This window comes from Phocoena sinus, chromosome 12, assembly GCF_008692025.1.
Source record: "Phocoena sinus isolate mPhoSin1 chromosome 12, mPhoSin1.pri, whole genome shotgun sequence".
NCBI lineage: Eukaryota > Metazoa > Chordata > Mammalia > Artiodactyla > Phocoenidae > Phocoena > Phocoena sinus.
In genome coordinates this window covers 25522740-25539338 of record NC_045774.1, presented here as the reverse complement: position 1 = coordinate 25539338, position 16599 = coordinate 25522740, and the positions used below count along the sequence as shown (strand labels likewise).

At 40.3% G+C, this 16599-nt stretch overlaps 1 protein-coding gene across 1 annotated transcript in view; it reads left to right on the top strand.

Annotated features, from left to right (window-relative positions):
- ARFGEF3 (ARFGEF family member 3) overlaps nucleotides 1–16395 on the top strand; it is a 181759-nt gene extending 165364 nt beyond the window's left edge. Inside the window, exons 33-34 of the mRNA XM_032651324.1 lie at nucleotides 12062–13280; nucleotides 14627–16395. Of these exons, the coding sequence (XP_032507215.1) occupies nucleotides 12062–13280; nucleotides 14627–14818 (1411 nt within the window). The 3' untranslated portion in view covers nucleotides 14819–16395. The remainder of the gene's footprint in view (nucleotides 1–12061; nucleotides 13281–14626) is intronic.
- The last annotated feature ends 204 nt before the right edge of the window (nucleotides 16396–16599 follow it).

Sequence of the window (16599 nt, the reverse complement as noted above, 5' to 3'; positions counted from 1 at the left end):
GCTCTGATTCATATTGTTTCAGTGAGAAATAACATCATTAACTTCTCATGAGCAGTACAGCTGTTAGGATACAGAAAACTCAGTGCATGCCACAGGAAACTTGCTCTCTTTAAATATATCATCCTGCCAAAAAAACCATTGTTCCTAGAGTTTAAGATGAAGCCAGTGACTGAAAGTTCCCTTTTTAAAACTTCTGACACACTAATAATGATGATGATAAGTATTTGAGTTCAATAGATGAAGTACAGGGAGTAGGTAATCCACTTTCACTTGTGCATGAGGAAACATTCAGGGAGACTGCGAAGCGGGGGAGCTGGAATCAAAACCAGGTCTAGCTGAGCGCAATGCCCGTGTCCTTTACCATTTCCATGTTAGGGAGAGAGTGTGACTTTTCCAAAAGTTACCAGGTAGCATAGCAGTTTGATTAATAGACCTATTTGGGTGAAATTTCCAGGTGCTAACTTTTTTTAGTCAGGTGTGTGTGGTACATACAGAAGACTGTGGAAGGTTCAAAGGTTATCAAGCATGAATAAAAAGTGAAATAACTCTGAACCTGCCACTGCCCTTCAGAAGTAGAACTTTAGCGATATCCCACGTATTCCTCCCAATTCTGTGCCCTGCTTCCCTCCACTGCCGATCACGCAAAAGTGTTGGGCATTTTTATCTATTCTGCATACCAATGATTGTGCATTCCTTTCCACAGCTTTAAGCATTGATCTGCTTTCAAATTTCAGTTCTTTTCTCACCTGTTTTCCTTTTTTTATATATTTCTAGTCCCTTCAGCCAATTATTCCTACTGAAACAATTTTTGAAGTAAAAGGAGAAAAAGGGGGAGAGGAATAATAAGCTGAATTCACATTATAAGTAAAACACAGGAAAAATAGGATCACCTAATATTCCTATGTTACTGGTTTAACGGTTTTAAAAGGTTAAGATTTAAAAATTTATCACCATGGTTCCTCAGTTTACTTAGTACTTTCAATAGACAATCACCCCCTCAATAGACAATCACCCCCTCAATGAAATTCAGTAAAACAGGAAAAGCACAAATTCTTTAGTAGAAGCCACTATGCCTTAAAACATCCTCTAAAATTCTTTAAGTATTTTGCGTTGTTGGATTTGACTCATTCACAGGGGCAATTCTTAGCACAGAAAGTAGGAGAAGATGAGTTAGACGTAAGAAAAGTTTGTGCATCTGCTGGTTAGGTGCGTCCTCAGAGGTCCACATTAAAATCACCCATGGGGAAAAAAAGACTGGAACTAAAACCAGATTGCAACATTTAAGTAAAGAGAAATCTGGGTTTGCTTGTTTGTTTTAACATCTTTATTGGAGCATAATTGCTTTACAATGGTGTGTTAGTTTCTGCTTTATAGCAAAGTGAATCAGTTATACATATGTTCCCATATCTCCTCCCTCTTGCGTCTCCCTCCCTCCCACCCTCCCTATCCCACCCCTCTAGGTGGTCACAAAGCACTGAGCTGATCTCCCTGTGCTATGCGGCTGCTTCCCACTAGCTATCTATTTTACCTTTGATAGTGTATATATGTCCATTACCACTCTCTCACTTTGTCACAGCTTACCCTTCTCCCTCCCCATATCCTAATGAAACTTAAAAGCTTTTGCACAGCAAAGGACACCATAAACAAGACCAAAAGACAACCCTCAGAATGGGAGAAAATATTTGCAAATGAAGCAACTGACAAAGGATTAAGCTCCCAACTTTACAAGCAGCTCATGCAGCTCAATATCAAAAAAACAAACAACCCAATCCAAAAATGGGCAGAAGACCTAAATAGACATTTCTCCAAAGAAGATATACAGACTGCCAACACACACATGAAAGAATGCTCAACATCATTAGAGAAATGCAAATCAGAACTACACTGAGATATCATCTCACACCAGTCAGAATGGCCATCATCAAAAAATCTAGAAACAATAAGTGCTGGAGAGGGTGTGGAGAAAAGGGAACCCTCTTGCACTGTTGGTGGGAATGTAAATTGATACAGCCACTATGGAGAACAGTATGGAGGTTCCTTAAAAATCTAAAAATAGAACTACCATACGACCCAGCAGTCCCACTCCTGGGCACATACCCAGAGAAAACCATAATTCAAAAAGAGTCATGTACCACCGTGTTCACTGCAGTTCTAGTTACAGTAGCCAGGACATGGAAGCAACCTAAGTGTCCATCAACAGATGACTTCCGAAGGTTGTGTTCAGGAGTCCAGGCTGCCAGCAGGATGGGGTTGAAGTGTCAGAGCCACTGCTCAAGGAGACCATTTCTTCCAGGCACCTGCACTCAGAACTAATCTGGTTTTTGTTATTTTGGTTTGTTTTGAATGCTTCTCTCAGCATATGTTTGCCCTGGGACAAGAAGATGAGAAAGGCACTGCCCTGTCCCTTGAAGAATTATGGTATAGTGGGGAGGCCAGCCCAGTGACAGGATTTCCCTTCTTAGTTAGGGTCCTGTAGTTGTGGACATGAAGCACTAGACCAAATTGGTGGCTTTCACAGCCTGCTTCTTCAAAAGAGTGCATATTCAGGTCTCCTAATACCTCAAGTAACTTCCATGGTGGGGGAATTGGGAGGGGTTGGGGAGTTACCATTTAATGGGTTCAGAGTTTCTGTTTGTGATGATGAAAAAGTTCTAGAAATAGTGGTGATGGTTACACAACATTATGCATGTACTTAATGCTACTGAATTGAACTTTTAAAAATGGTTAAAATGGTAACATCAGGTTATATATATTTTACCACAGAAAAAGTTGCTTAAGTGATATGTTAGAAGGGGTTACTGTTTGTGAGTGACAGCTCTTTGTACATATTCCATTTTTGCTGAAAGTACGATGTTTTCTTTGAGATACCACTACACAAAGGTCAAGGTCAACCTTTAAAAAATGTATGGGAGGATTTTTGTTCTTTTCCTGGGCTTCCCTGGTGGCGCAGTGGTTGAGAGTCCGCCTGCTGATGCAGGGGACATGGGTTCATGCCCTGGTCCGGGAAGATCAGAGCGGCTGGGCCTGTGAGCCATGGCTGCTGCGCCTGCGCGTCCGGAGCCTGTGCTCCGCAGCGGGAGAGGCCACAACAGTAGAGAGGCCCACGTACCGCCAAAAAAAAAAAAAAAAAAAAATTTTCCTGCTAGTTATAAAACAATTTTTAAATTCATGGTCTTAAAAAATGGTACAAATGAACTTATTTACAAAACAGAAGTAGAGTCACAGATGTAGAAAACAAACTAATGGTTACCAGAGGGGAAAGGGAGTGGGGAGAGAGAAATTGGGAGATTGGGATTGACATATACAAACTACTATATATAAAATAGATAACTAATAAGAACCTACTGTATAGAACAGGGAACTCAATACTCTGTAATGGCCTATATGGGAAAAGAATCTTAAAAGGAGATATAGGTATATATGTAATATGTATGAGATATAGTAACTGATGCACTTTGCTGTACACCTGAAACTAACATGACATTGTAAATCAACTATACTCCAATAAATAAATTTTTTTAAGTATTAATGTAACAGTTGGACTTTTGAAATCAGTAGTATGAGTGAGTTGTAATTTTGTCATTATCCAGTTATGGGAATTAGTTTGCAACATCATGGCATAAGCTATTTTCGTGAAATTCTAAGAGCAGTGAAAAGAATGGGAAGCCATAAACCCAAAACCACATTGGTGGATTAAAATGTTGCAATTGGAATTGAGAGTGTTTTCTTAGTACAGGAATCCAGCCAAACAAAAGGGGCTGGATCACCAAAACGTGAGCATGCACTTCTAATGTTGCCTTATCAGGGCTGTGCCCTGATTGATTAGGAAGTTGTCATGACTGACTGGCGGGTTGCACCTGCTTCTCAACCAGGAGATCTGGCCAGATGTCTAGGGAGCATTCACCCTCTCCCACCTCCCCCAAATGCACATCCACGGCCCACAAAGAAGTCCCACATCTGTGCTGGCAGACAAGGATGCAGAAAGGAATTAGCCTGTGCTGAGTGAATGCTGTTTTCTCTCCTAGGTTTGTTTTAGAAAGCTGCAAATTAAATTATCAATTTCATTTCTTTCTTTGAAAATATTAGCCCCGTAACACCTCTAAAGTTAAAAAACTTTTCAGACCTTCTCTATCTCCCACACTGGAAGCACTAAAGCTTTTATACATATGTACCTAAAGCATTAACATTTTTAATCCTGGAAAACTGGTTTGGTGCCTATAAACCGACTTCAGTAAGATTCTAAAAGCTTTGGGTTTGAAGATGGTGGAGTAGAAGGACATGAGCCTCATGCCTTCTTATGGGAAAACCAAAATCACAACTAACTGCTGAACAAACCACTGACAAATAAATGCTGGCACCTACCAAAAAAGACACCCTACATCCAAAGAAGAAGCCACAATGAGACAGTACGAGGGGCACAATCGTGATAAAATCAAACCCCATACACACCAGGTGGGCAGCCCACAAACTGAAAAACAATTATACCACAGAAGTTCTCGCACAGGAATGAAAGGTCTGAGGCCCACGTCAGGCTCCCCTGCCTGGGGGTCTGGAGGAGGAGCCCCCATAGAATCTGGCTTTGAAGGCCAGCGGGGTTTGATCGCAGGACTTCCACAGGACTGGGGGAGACAGAAACTCCACTCTTGGAGGATGCACACAGGGCTCATGCACAGTACCCAGGGGAAAAAGCAGAGACCTCATAAGAGACTGGCCAGACTTACCTGCTAGTATCGGAGGGTCTCCTGCAGAGTTGGGGGTGGGGGGTGGCTGTGGTTCACTGCAGGAACAAGGACACTGGTGGCGGCAGTTCTGGTGAATGTTCATTGGTGTGAGCACTCTTGGAGGCCGCCATTTTCTCACCAAGACCTGGCCCCACCCAACAGCCTGTAGGCTCCAGTGCTGGGATGCCTCAGGCCAAACAACCAACAGGGAAGGAACACAGCCCCACCCATCAGCAGGCAGGCTGCTTAAAGTCTTCCTGAATAAATAGCTGCCCGATGAACACACCCCCTGACATGGCCCTGCCCACCAGAGGGAAAAGATCCAGCTCCACCCACTGGTGGACAGGTACCAGTCCCTCCCACCAGGAAGCCTGCACAGGTCTCTTAGACAGCCTCATCCACCAGGGGGCAGACAGCAGAAGCAAGAAGGACTACAACCCTGCAGCCTGTGGAATGGAAACTGCAATCACAGAAAGTCAGACAGAATGATACGTCAGAGGAATATGTCCCAGATGAAAGAACAAGATAAAACCCCAGAAGAACAACTAAGTGAAGTGGAGCTAGTCAATCTGCCTAAAAAAGAATTCAGAGTAATGATAGTAAAGATGTCCAAGATCTTGAAAAAAAGAATAGAGGCACAGATTGAGTAGACACAAGAAACAAAGACCTAGAAGAACTAAAGAACAAACAATATAATAACTGAATTGAAAAATACACTAGAAGGAATCAATAGTAGAATAACTGGGGCAGAAGAACAGATAAGTGAGCTGGAATACAGAATGATAGAAATCACTACTGTGGAACAGAATAAAGAAAAAAGAATGAAAAGAAAGGAGGACAGCCTAAGAGACCTGTGGGTCAACATTAAATACACCAACATTCACATTATAGGGGCCCCAGAAGGAGAAGAGAAAGGACCTAAGAAAATATTTGAAGAGATAAGCGAAACACTTCCCTAACATGGGAAAAGAAACAGTCACCCAAGTCAAGAAAATGCAGAGTCCCAGGCAGGATAAACCCAAGGAGGAACACACTGAGACACATAGTAATCAAACTGACAAAAATTAAAGATAAAGAAAAAATATTAAAAGCAACAAGGGAAAAGAAACAACCTACAAGGGAATTCCCATAAGGTTATCAGCTGATTTCTCAGCAGAAATTCTGCAGGCCAGAAGGGAGTGGGATTATATATTTAAAGTGATGGAAGGGAAAAACCTACAACCAAGAGTATTCTACACAGCGAGGCTCTCATTCAGATTTGGCAGAGAAATCAATAGCTTTACAGACAAGCAAAAGCTAAGAGAATTCGGCACCACCAGACCAGCTTTGCAACAAATGCTAAAGGAACTTCTCTAAGCAGAAAAGAAAAAGCCACAACTAGAAACAAGAAAATTATGAATGGAAAAGTTCACTGGTAAAGGCAAATGTACAAAAATAGGAAATAATCTGCACACAAATATATGAAAACCAGCAATTGTGAGGAGATCACAAATGCAGGATATTGGAAATGCATTTGAAATTAAAAGAACAGCAACTTAAAACAATCTTGCTTTTTATATAGACTTCTATATCAAAAACCTCATGGTAACTGCAAACCGAAAATCTACAATAGATACACACACAAAAAAGAAAAAGTAATCCAAACACAACACTAAAGTTAGTCATCAAATCACAAGAGAGGAGAACAAAAGAGGAAGGGAAGAAAAAGCACCTACAAAAACAAATTCAAAACAATTAAAATGTCAGTAAGAATATATATATCAATAATTACTTTAAATGTAAACAGATTAAATGCTCCAAAAGACACAGACTGGCTGAATGGATACAAAAACAACACGTGTATATATGCTGTCTACAGGAGACCCACTTCAGATCTAGGAACACATAGAGATTGAAAGTAAGTGAATGGCAAAATGTATTCTGTGCAAATGGAAATCAAAAGAAAGCTGGAGTGGCAATATTTATATAAGACAAAATAGACTTTAAAGATTGTTACAAGAAACAAAGAAGGACACTACATAATGATCAAGGGATCAACCCAAGAAGATATAACAATGGCAAATATATGTGCACCCAACATAGTATCCGCCTTATATATTGAGGTGCTCCTAACAGCCATAAAAGAGAAATCAACAGTAACATAATAATAGTGGGGGACTTTAACATCCCACTTACATCAATGGACAGATCATCCAGACAGAAAATAAATAAGGAAACACAGGCTTTAAATGACACATTAAACCACAAGGATTTAACTGATATTTACAGAGCATTCCATCCAAAAGCAGCAGAATACACATTCTTTTCAAGTGCACATGGAACATTCCCCAGGATTGATCACATGCTGGGCCACAAAGCGAGGCTTGGTAAATTTAAGAAAATTGAAATCATATCAAACATCTTTTCCGACCACAATGCTATGAGATTAGAAATCAACTACAAGAAAAAAACTAAAAGACACAAACACATAGAGGCTAAACAATATGCTACTAAGCAACGAATGGATCACTGAAGAAATCAAATAGGAAATCAAAAAAGACCTAGAGACGAATGAAAATGAAAGCATGATAATATAAAAGCTATGGGATGCAGCAAAACAAGTTCTAACAGGGAAGTTTATAGCAATACAATCTTACGTCAGGAAACAAGAAAAATCTCAAATAACCTAACCTTACACGTAAAGCAACTAGAGAAACAAGAACAAAAAACCCCCAAAGTTAGTAGAAGGAAAGACACCATAAACGTCAGAGCAGAAACAAATGAGATACAGACAAAGGAAACAATAAAAACATCAGTGAAACTAAAAGTTGGTTCTTTGAGAAGATAAAAAAATTTGATAAACCTTTAGCCAGACTCATCAAGGAAGAGAGGGAAGAGAGCTCAAGTCAATAAAATTAGAAATGAAAATGAAGTTACAACAGATACCACAGAAATACAAAGAACCATAAGAGACTATTATAAGCAACTATATGCCAATAAAATGGAAAACCTGGAAGAAATGGACAAATTCTTAGAAAGGTACAATCTCCCAAGACTGAACCAGGAAGAAATAGAAAATATGAAAAGACCAATCACAAGTACTGAAATTAAAACTGTGATTTAAAAACTCCCAACAAAATACCAGGGCCAGATGGCTTCACAGGTGAATCCTACCAAACATTTAGAGAAGAGCTAACACCCATCGTTCTCAAACTCTTCCAAAAAATTGCAGAGAAAGGAACGCTCCCAAACTCATTTTATGAGGCCACCATCATGCTGATACGAAAACCAGACAAAGATACAACAACAAAAAAAAGAAAATTAAAGGTCAATATCACTGATGAACGTAGATGCAAAAATACTAGCACACCAAATCCAACAATACATTAAAAAGATCATACACCATGATCAAGTGGGATTTATCCCAGGGATAAAAGGGTTTTTCAATATGCACAAATCAATCAGCGTGATACACCACATCAACAAATTGGAGAATAAAAACTATATAATCATCTCAATAGATGCAGAAAAAGATTTTGACAAAATTCAATACCCATTTATGATTTTAAAAATCTCCAGAAAGTGGGCACAGAGGAAACATACCTCAACATAATAAAGGCCATATATGATGAACCTACTGCTAAAATCATACCCAACAGTGAAAAACTGAAAGCATTTCCTGTAAGATCAGGACAAGGATGTCCACTCTCATCACTTTTATTCAACTTTTTTTTTTTTTTTTTTTTTTTTTTTTTTTTTTTTTTGCGGTACGCAGGCCTCTCACTGTTGTGGCCTCTCCCACTGCGGACCACAGGCTCCAGACGCACAGGCTCAGCAGCCATGGCTCACGGGCCCAGCTGCTCCGCGGCATGTGGGATCTTCCCAGACCGGAGCACAAACCCATGTCCCCTGCATCAGCAGACAGACTCTCAACCACTGTGCCACGAGGGAAGCCCTATTCAACATAATTTTGGAAGTCCTAGCCACAGCAATCAGAGAAGAAAAAGAAATAAAGGGAATCCAAATTGGAAAAAAGTAAAACTGCCACTGATTGCAGATAACATGACACTATACATAGAAAGTCCTAAAGATGATACCAGAAAACTACTAGAGCTCATTGATGAAATTGGTAAAGTTGCAGGATACAAAATAAATACAGAGAAATCTGTTGCATTTCTGTACACTAACAGCGAACAGTCAGAAAGCAAAATTAAAGAAACAATCCCACTTACCATCACATCAAAAAGAATAAAATACCTAGGAATAAACCTACCTAAGAAGGCAAAGGACCTGTACTCTGAAAACTATGACACTGATGAAAGAAATTGAAGATGACACAAAAAGTTGGAAAGATATACCATGTTCTTGGATTGGAAGAATCAATAGTGTCAAAATGACTATACTACCCAAGGCAATCTACAGATTCAGTGCAATCCCTATCAGATTACCGATGGCATTTTTCATAAGACTAGAACAAAAAATTTGTATAGACACACAACAGACCCCAAATAGCCAAAGCAATCTTTTTTTTAAAATTTTTTTATTTATTCATATATTCAATTTTTGGCTGCATTGGGTATTTGCTGCTGCACGTGGGTTTTCTCTAGTTGCTGAGAGCAGGGACTAATATTCGTTGCGGTGCGCAGGCTTCTCTTTGCGGTGGCTTCTCTTGTTGCAGAGCACAGGCTCTAGGCACGTGGGCTTCAGTAGTTGTGGCTCGCGGGCTCTAGAGCACAGGCTCAGTAGTTGTGGCGCACGGACTTAGTTGCTCCACAGCATGTGGGATCTTCCCGGACCAGGGCTCGAACCTGTGTCCCCTGCATTGGCAGGAGGATTCTTAACCACTGCACCACCAGGGAAGCCCCAAAGCAATCTTGAGAAAGATAAACAGAGCTGGAGGAATCAGGCTCCCAGACTATACTACAAAGGTACAGTCATCAAAACAGTATAGTACTGGCACAAAAACAGAAATATAGATCAACAGAACAGGATAGAAAGCCCAGAAACAAACCCACACAACTGTAGTCAATTAATCTACAACAAAGGAGGCAAGATTATATAATTGAGAAAAGAATCTCTTCAAGAAATGGTGCTGGGGAAACTGGACAGCTACATGTAAAAAAATGAAATTAGAACATTCTTTAACACCATACACAAAAATAAACTCAAAATGGAATAAAGACCTAAACCTAAGACCAGATATTATAAAACTCTTAGAGGAAGATACAGGCAGAACACTCTTTGACAGAAATTGCAGCAATATCTTTTTCATTCCGTCTCCTACAATAATGGAAATGAAATGAAAAATAAACAAATGGGACCTAATTAAGCTCAAAAGATTTTGCACAGCAAAGGAAACCATAAACAAAACAAAAGGACAACCCACAGAATGGGAGAAAATATTTGCAAACAATGCGACCAACAAGGGATTAATCTCCAAAATTTACAAACAGCTCGTGCGGCCCAATATTGAAAACAACAAACAACCCAATCATAAAATGGGCAGAACACCTAAATAGACATTTCTCCAAAGAAGACATACGGATGACCAGGAAGCACATGAAAAGGTGCTCAAGATCTCTAATTAGAGAAATGCAAATCAAGACTACAATAAGATATCACCTCACACCCTTCAGAATGGCCATTATCAAAAAGTCTACAAACATTAAATGCTGGAGAGGGTGTGGAGAAAAGGGAACCCTCCTACACTGTTGGTGGGAATGTAAATTGGTACAGCCACTATGGAGAACAGTGTGGATGTTCCTTAAGAAACTGAAAACAGAGCTATGATCCAGCAATATGATCCAGCAATCCCACTCCTGGGCATATATCCAGGGGAAAATGGTTCAAAAGGATACATGCACCCCATTGTTCATTGCAGCACTGTTTACAATAGCCAAGACATGGAAACATTCATCTGTGTGTTGACAGATGAATGGATAAAGAAAATGTGGTACATATATACAATGGAATATTACTCAGCCATTAAAAAGAATGAAATAATACCATTTGCAGCAACACGGATGGACCTGGAGATTATCATACTAAGTGAAGTGAGTCAGACAGAGAAAGACAAATATCATATGATATCGCTTATATGCGGAATCCAGAAAAAATGATACAAACAAACTTATTTGCAAAGCAGGGACAGACTCACAGATTTAGTGAATGAATTTACGGTTACCAGAGGGGAAGTATGGAGGGGAGGGATAGATTGGTACACACCGCTATATTTAAAATAGATAACCAACAAGGACCTACTGTGTAACACAGGGAAGGAACTCTGCTCGATACTCTGTAATAACCTAAATGGGAAAAGAATTTGAAAAAGAATAGATACATGTATATGTATAACTGAATCACTCTGTACACCTGAAACTAACACAACATTGTTAATCAACTATACTCTAAATTTAAAAAAAAATCTCTCCAGGTATTCTCATAGCTAGGTGTCTTAGCAGAGTTGACACACTTGACAGTTGTAGTCAGAATTCCTATATCTGGAATGTGCAGACCAGTAAATACTTCCTTCTTCCTCTCTCTTCCCCCAAGCCTGTATGGAATATTGCTTTTGTCTGGGTATGTTATACAACGTGCTGTCACATCCTGACTTTGTACTTTCAGAGGCTATCCTTGCACAAGATAAAATGATGCAACCAGTTAAAGAATAACATGGAATCTTGCAATTAGCTATTTCTTGGATTTCCTAGATAACTAGCAGAAGAGAGATTTTAAGCTCTTAAGCCTATCTTAGTGAAATAAAGACTTCATTCCTAGATATGCAGGAAAAAGTGAAACTGGGGAAACAAAATGAACTCAAATGTCCAAGCATAATGTTAATTATTATATTTTAATTTTTCTGTTTATTAAAAATTCCTCAGCCGTCACTTAAAAAAAATAGTAAAAGCATTGGGTTTAAGGAAAAATGGCAAAGGGTTGGGAAAAGGCCAATTAAAATTACTATAACTCAACAGAAATTGTTACTTTCTTGATTTGTTTTATTACTCATAACTATGAAAGAAAACAGGTCATATAACATAATTGTGTCTACGTTAGAGATTTTTTAATAAAATTGTTCTATTTGTTTCCTAAGTCTTGTTGAGAATCGTTAACTCAATATCATAATATTAATTCTATAGCTCCCAGATTTTAAAAGTGTCAGGAATTCCATTAATCATGATTAAAACTGTCATCTTGTAATGCACCAAGAAATTTGTCCTTTTTGAAGAAAGACATTAAAATACAAGTAGCTTAGTTTGTAATTTTGCCTAGTCATTCTGTTTGTGTAAGGTCTGAATTGCTTTAAGGTAACTCATATAAGGCAGCTGGCTACTAATCAATGCCTTTCTTTTCATTTGAAGTGTTTCCTTCAGGGAAATTGTGGTGAGTTTACTATCCCATCAAGTGTTACTCCAGAACTTATATGATATCTTGTTAGAAGAGTTTGTCAAAGGCCCCTCTCCCGGGGAGGAGAAGATCCAAGTGCCAGAAACCAAGCTGGCTGGCTTCCTCAGATACATCTCCATGCAGAACTTGGCCGTCATCTTTGACCTGCTGTTGGACTCCTACAGGACTGCCAGAGAGTTTGACACCAGCCCTGGGTTGAAGTGCCTGCTGAAGAAAGTGTCCGGCATCGGGGGCGCTGCCAACCTTTACCGCCAGTCTGCCATGAGTTTTAACATTTATTTCCACGCACTGGTCTGTGCTGTTCTCGGCAACCAAGAAACCATCACTGCTGAGCAAGTGAAGAAGGTCCTTTTTGAGGACGATGAGAGGAGCACAGATTCCTCCCAGCAGTGTTCATCAGAAGATGAAGACATTTTTGAGGAGACCGCCCAGGTGAGCCCCCCTAGAGGCAAGGAGAAGAGGCAGTGGAGGGCTCGGATGCCCTCCCTCAGTGTCCAGCCCATCAGCAACGCGGACTGGGTGTGGCTGGTCAAGAGGCTTCACAAGCTGTGCATGGAGCTGTGTAATAACTACATCCAGATGCACTTGGACCTGGAAAACAGTATGGAGGAGGCACCGATCTTCAAGAGCGACCCTTTCTTCATCCTTCCCTCCTTCCAGTCGGGGTCATCCACCCCATCCACTGGGGGCTTCTCGGGGAAAGACACACCTTCCGAGGATGACCGCAGTCAGACCCGCGATCACGCGGGCGAGCCGCTGAGCCTGAGGGGGACCAGCGGGGAAATGCTGCTGCTGCCCCCGAGTCCCAAGGTAGAGAAGAAGGACCCCAGCCGCAAGAAGGAGTGGTGGGAGAACGCCGGCAACAAAATCTACACAATGGCAGCTGACAAGACCATCTCAAAGCTGATGACCGAGTACAAGAAGAGGAAACAACAGCATAACCTGCCCACCTTCCCCAAAGAGGTCAAGGTGGAGAAGAAGGGAGAGCCACTGGGGCCCAGGGGCCAAGGCTCCCCGCTGCTCCAGCGGCCCCAGCACCTGATGGACCAGGGGCAGATGCGGCACTCCTTCAGCGCTGGCCCCGAGCTGCTGCGCCAGGAGAAGAGGCCCCGCTCGGGCTCCACCGGCAGCTCCCGGAGTGTCTCTGCAAGGGACGCCGAAGCCCAGATCCAGGTGGGTACCCGCCCCCCACCGGAGGATGCAAGGCTCCACAGCCAGCCATGCAGGAGAGAAGCTGGGTACCAGTGACACACCTGTGCCCCTCAGGGAGCACTCAGACACGTTATGATCCTCCACAGTCAGGAGACTGCCTGCCCCTAAGACATAGGATCCATCAGTATATCCTTGTGAAACTGAAATTGTATTCTCATATAATTTCAGGAATTGTTTCTATGGGTTATAACAGATACTACTGAGAATTAGGAACCCACCGGTGTAAATAAGATGACGCCAAAGCTTAGAAAATGGATGGACTTAAACCCAGGACTCAATGCCAGTTAATCATTTGAAGATAGCCCTGAAGCAATTCTGTAGTTATGAAGAACTATGTAAAGGGAAAAGGCAAAGTGCATATTATGTGGTTATTCCAATGAATTGTTTTCCTAGCCCGTCCTGAGCACATAAAAATTCTCATTTTCAGAGTGTTCCTATTCCTTTATATAATTAATATTTGCAATTCTATGGTACCTCCCAAAAATGAGCTTGAGAAGTAAAGAAGAGGGGCACTGTTTCATTCAACTTAAGAAACGATGAGATGGGAAAAGATAGAAGGATCTAAACTCATGGAGAGCCCTTTAAAAGCCATCTGGACGTTTATTAAGTTGTAGATTCCTGTTGCAAGCATAGTAAGATAGGAGCTCTTGGGCCCTAGGATTCTATGGACCTATACAGGAATGTATTCTTAGAATGAACATAAACTTGGAATTAGTATGAATCTTGCAAGATACATTTTTCCTCTGATGTATCTTGAACATAGAACTAAACTTCATAGTTCAGAATCCACAAAAATGATCTTAGACTGTATTTGTAAAAGTATCCAGTCAAACTGAGATGTAAGGTTATTCTTTAACAGATGACCTTCTTGACAAATAACAAACCTTAATTGCTTTTTCATGGCTTGGAGATTTGCTTATGATTTCAAAAGTTACCTTAAATTAAGGTAGACCTATTCCAAGTTTTCTAGACATTAGAGAGACTGCTGATTAAAAATGTCATATGGCCTATGAAAATCTCATCATGAGAAGGCAAGAGAGTTTTTAAAAATCTGAGGAGTAAGATTTCTGTATTCTGTAAAAGCTGGAAATAATGTATTCCTAATGTGAAATGAGTCTCTGCTAGTCCTTTTATATATATATATATATGAACTTAAACTGATGTTTTATTATAAGTGCCTTAAATTAGTAAAGACTACATGTATTGAAGCCTAAAGCCTGAGAAAACTCATTTGCATATTAGCCATACTTGAGTACAAATGAAACTGCTGGAGAAAACGGCTGATTCTCTTAATCCCTCTCTCTTAGGCATGGACCAACATGGTGCTAACAGTTCTCAATCAGATTCAGATCCTTCCGGACCAGACCTTCACAGCGCTCCAGCCAGCAGTGTTCCCATGCATCAGCCAGCTGACCTGTCACGTAACTGACATCAGAGTTCGCCAGGCTGTGAGAGAATGGCTCGGCAGAGTGGGCCGTGTCTATGACATCATTGTGTAGAAGACTCACATTCCATTCCCAAGGAGATACACTAGGAGGGTTTAGAGTATGTCTGCCAACCCAGCTGATAGCATTTTCCCCACCACCAGCCCCCGTGACTCAGAGAACACCCAGTTGCTCCCTAACTAATCAGCACTGGGGCCATTCTGGATACTAAGGTTGTATCTGGATGACACAAGTGAAACTCTAAATTTGCACATAAGTTCAGAAGACTCTATATTCCTTGACACATTTCTGAATCTTATTTCCCAATGCTTTTGCCTGCAATATCGTCCCCAAATGAGTCACTTTCAAGGGCCACTCCTTTGAAAACATTACATTGATCCATCATTTTATTTATTTATTTATAACTACATCGGTCATTTACTACTCCACCGGGTCTTAGTTGCAGCATGCCTGCAGGATCTAGTTCCCCGACCAGGGATTGAACCCGGACGATCCATCATTTTAAAAAATGCAATAGCTAAAGAAATATCTGCTGGTAAGTCAAGCTGATGTACACACAGACATGATTACCAGACATGATTAATTGGAGGAAGATTTATATTATGATTATGAGTTCGGCAGGGAAGAAAACAGTTGGAAAAATGTATTCTTGGGTGTCATAATCTTTAAAATATTCCAGAACATTTCAAAATTGTTCCTACGTTGTCAAGATTTTCTGGTTGGTATTTACCAACTTCCTCATGTAAGGTACTATTGTGCCTTCACTTCCCTACTTCTAAAGGAAGGACATTCTTTCATGGCAGGATTTTAAGTCTGTGGCATGGCAGCCTTTGACACATAGTACCCCAGTGGTATTGGCCGATACAGATAGTGCCAAATGACTTAAGACCGGCCACCCTGACTGTCCCAATAGTCTTTGCTTTTGTTCCCAACGCAAAAATGAAAAGGGAAAGAAAAAATGGTGCCTTAGTTCCTTGTTGCACACACATTTCTATGCTCCACAATTATCTGAACATAAGGTATAACATTTTGTCTTTAAGAAAACAAAACAACTCATTCTATATCAACACCCTTGGAAGAAAGGAACTCAAGAATTCACCGTCCAATGAACAGACTTCTCAGGGAAGGGAGCAGGAAGTGTGGGGTTAGGGAGACAGCTGGAAGGGGTGGGAAAGGAGGTGATGATGAAATCATTTTAAATCTGAAAATATTAAACAACAATCGTACGAAATTATGGTATTGTTCATACACACTCTAGTCTCAGAAGAAAATAAAACTACAGGAGAAAAGGACACAGAATGAAGTCTAGGAAATGAAGTTTTTCAGTTTAAAATATTTCTCCTCTCTGGCAAGTAGATTTGCCCTCTGTTTGAGGTCTTTTAATTCAGGCATATTTTAACCAGATATTTATTTTCCTAATTATTACTAGAAAATTAATTTGGAATCTTTATCTTATTATTTACAGTATATTTAATATTTCTTAAATTATAATAGTGATTAAAACTCCTCAGTCAAGCCCACTCACACACATTCTAAAGAGTTAGTTGCTAAGAGATATGTCTTAATTTTCCCAGCTCCTAAAAATTATTCGTAATTGAAAATATTGTCCCTAAAACATCAACTCTTAAGGGTGGAAGTAAGGATTTAAAACTGACAGCTTTATTCAGTGCTGGTATTAAAACTGACAGCTTTATTCAGTGCTGGTATAAACTTTGTCTTCCTTGGGAATATATAACTATCTACAAGGTTAAGAGGAAGACAGGGTTCCCTGATTTATTTAGGCAATCTAAAAGAAAGAACCTTATCATTCGCTATGCCATCCAGAGATCACCACA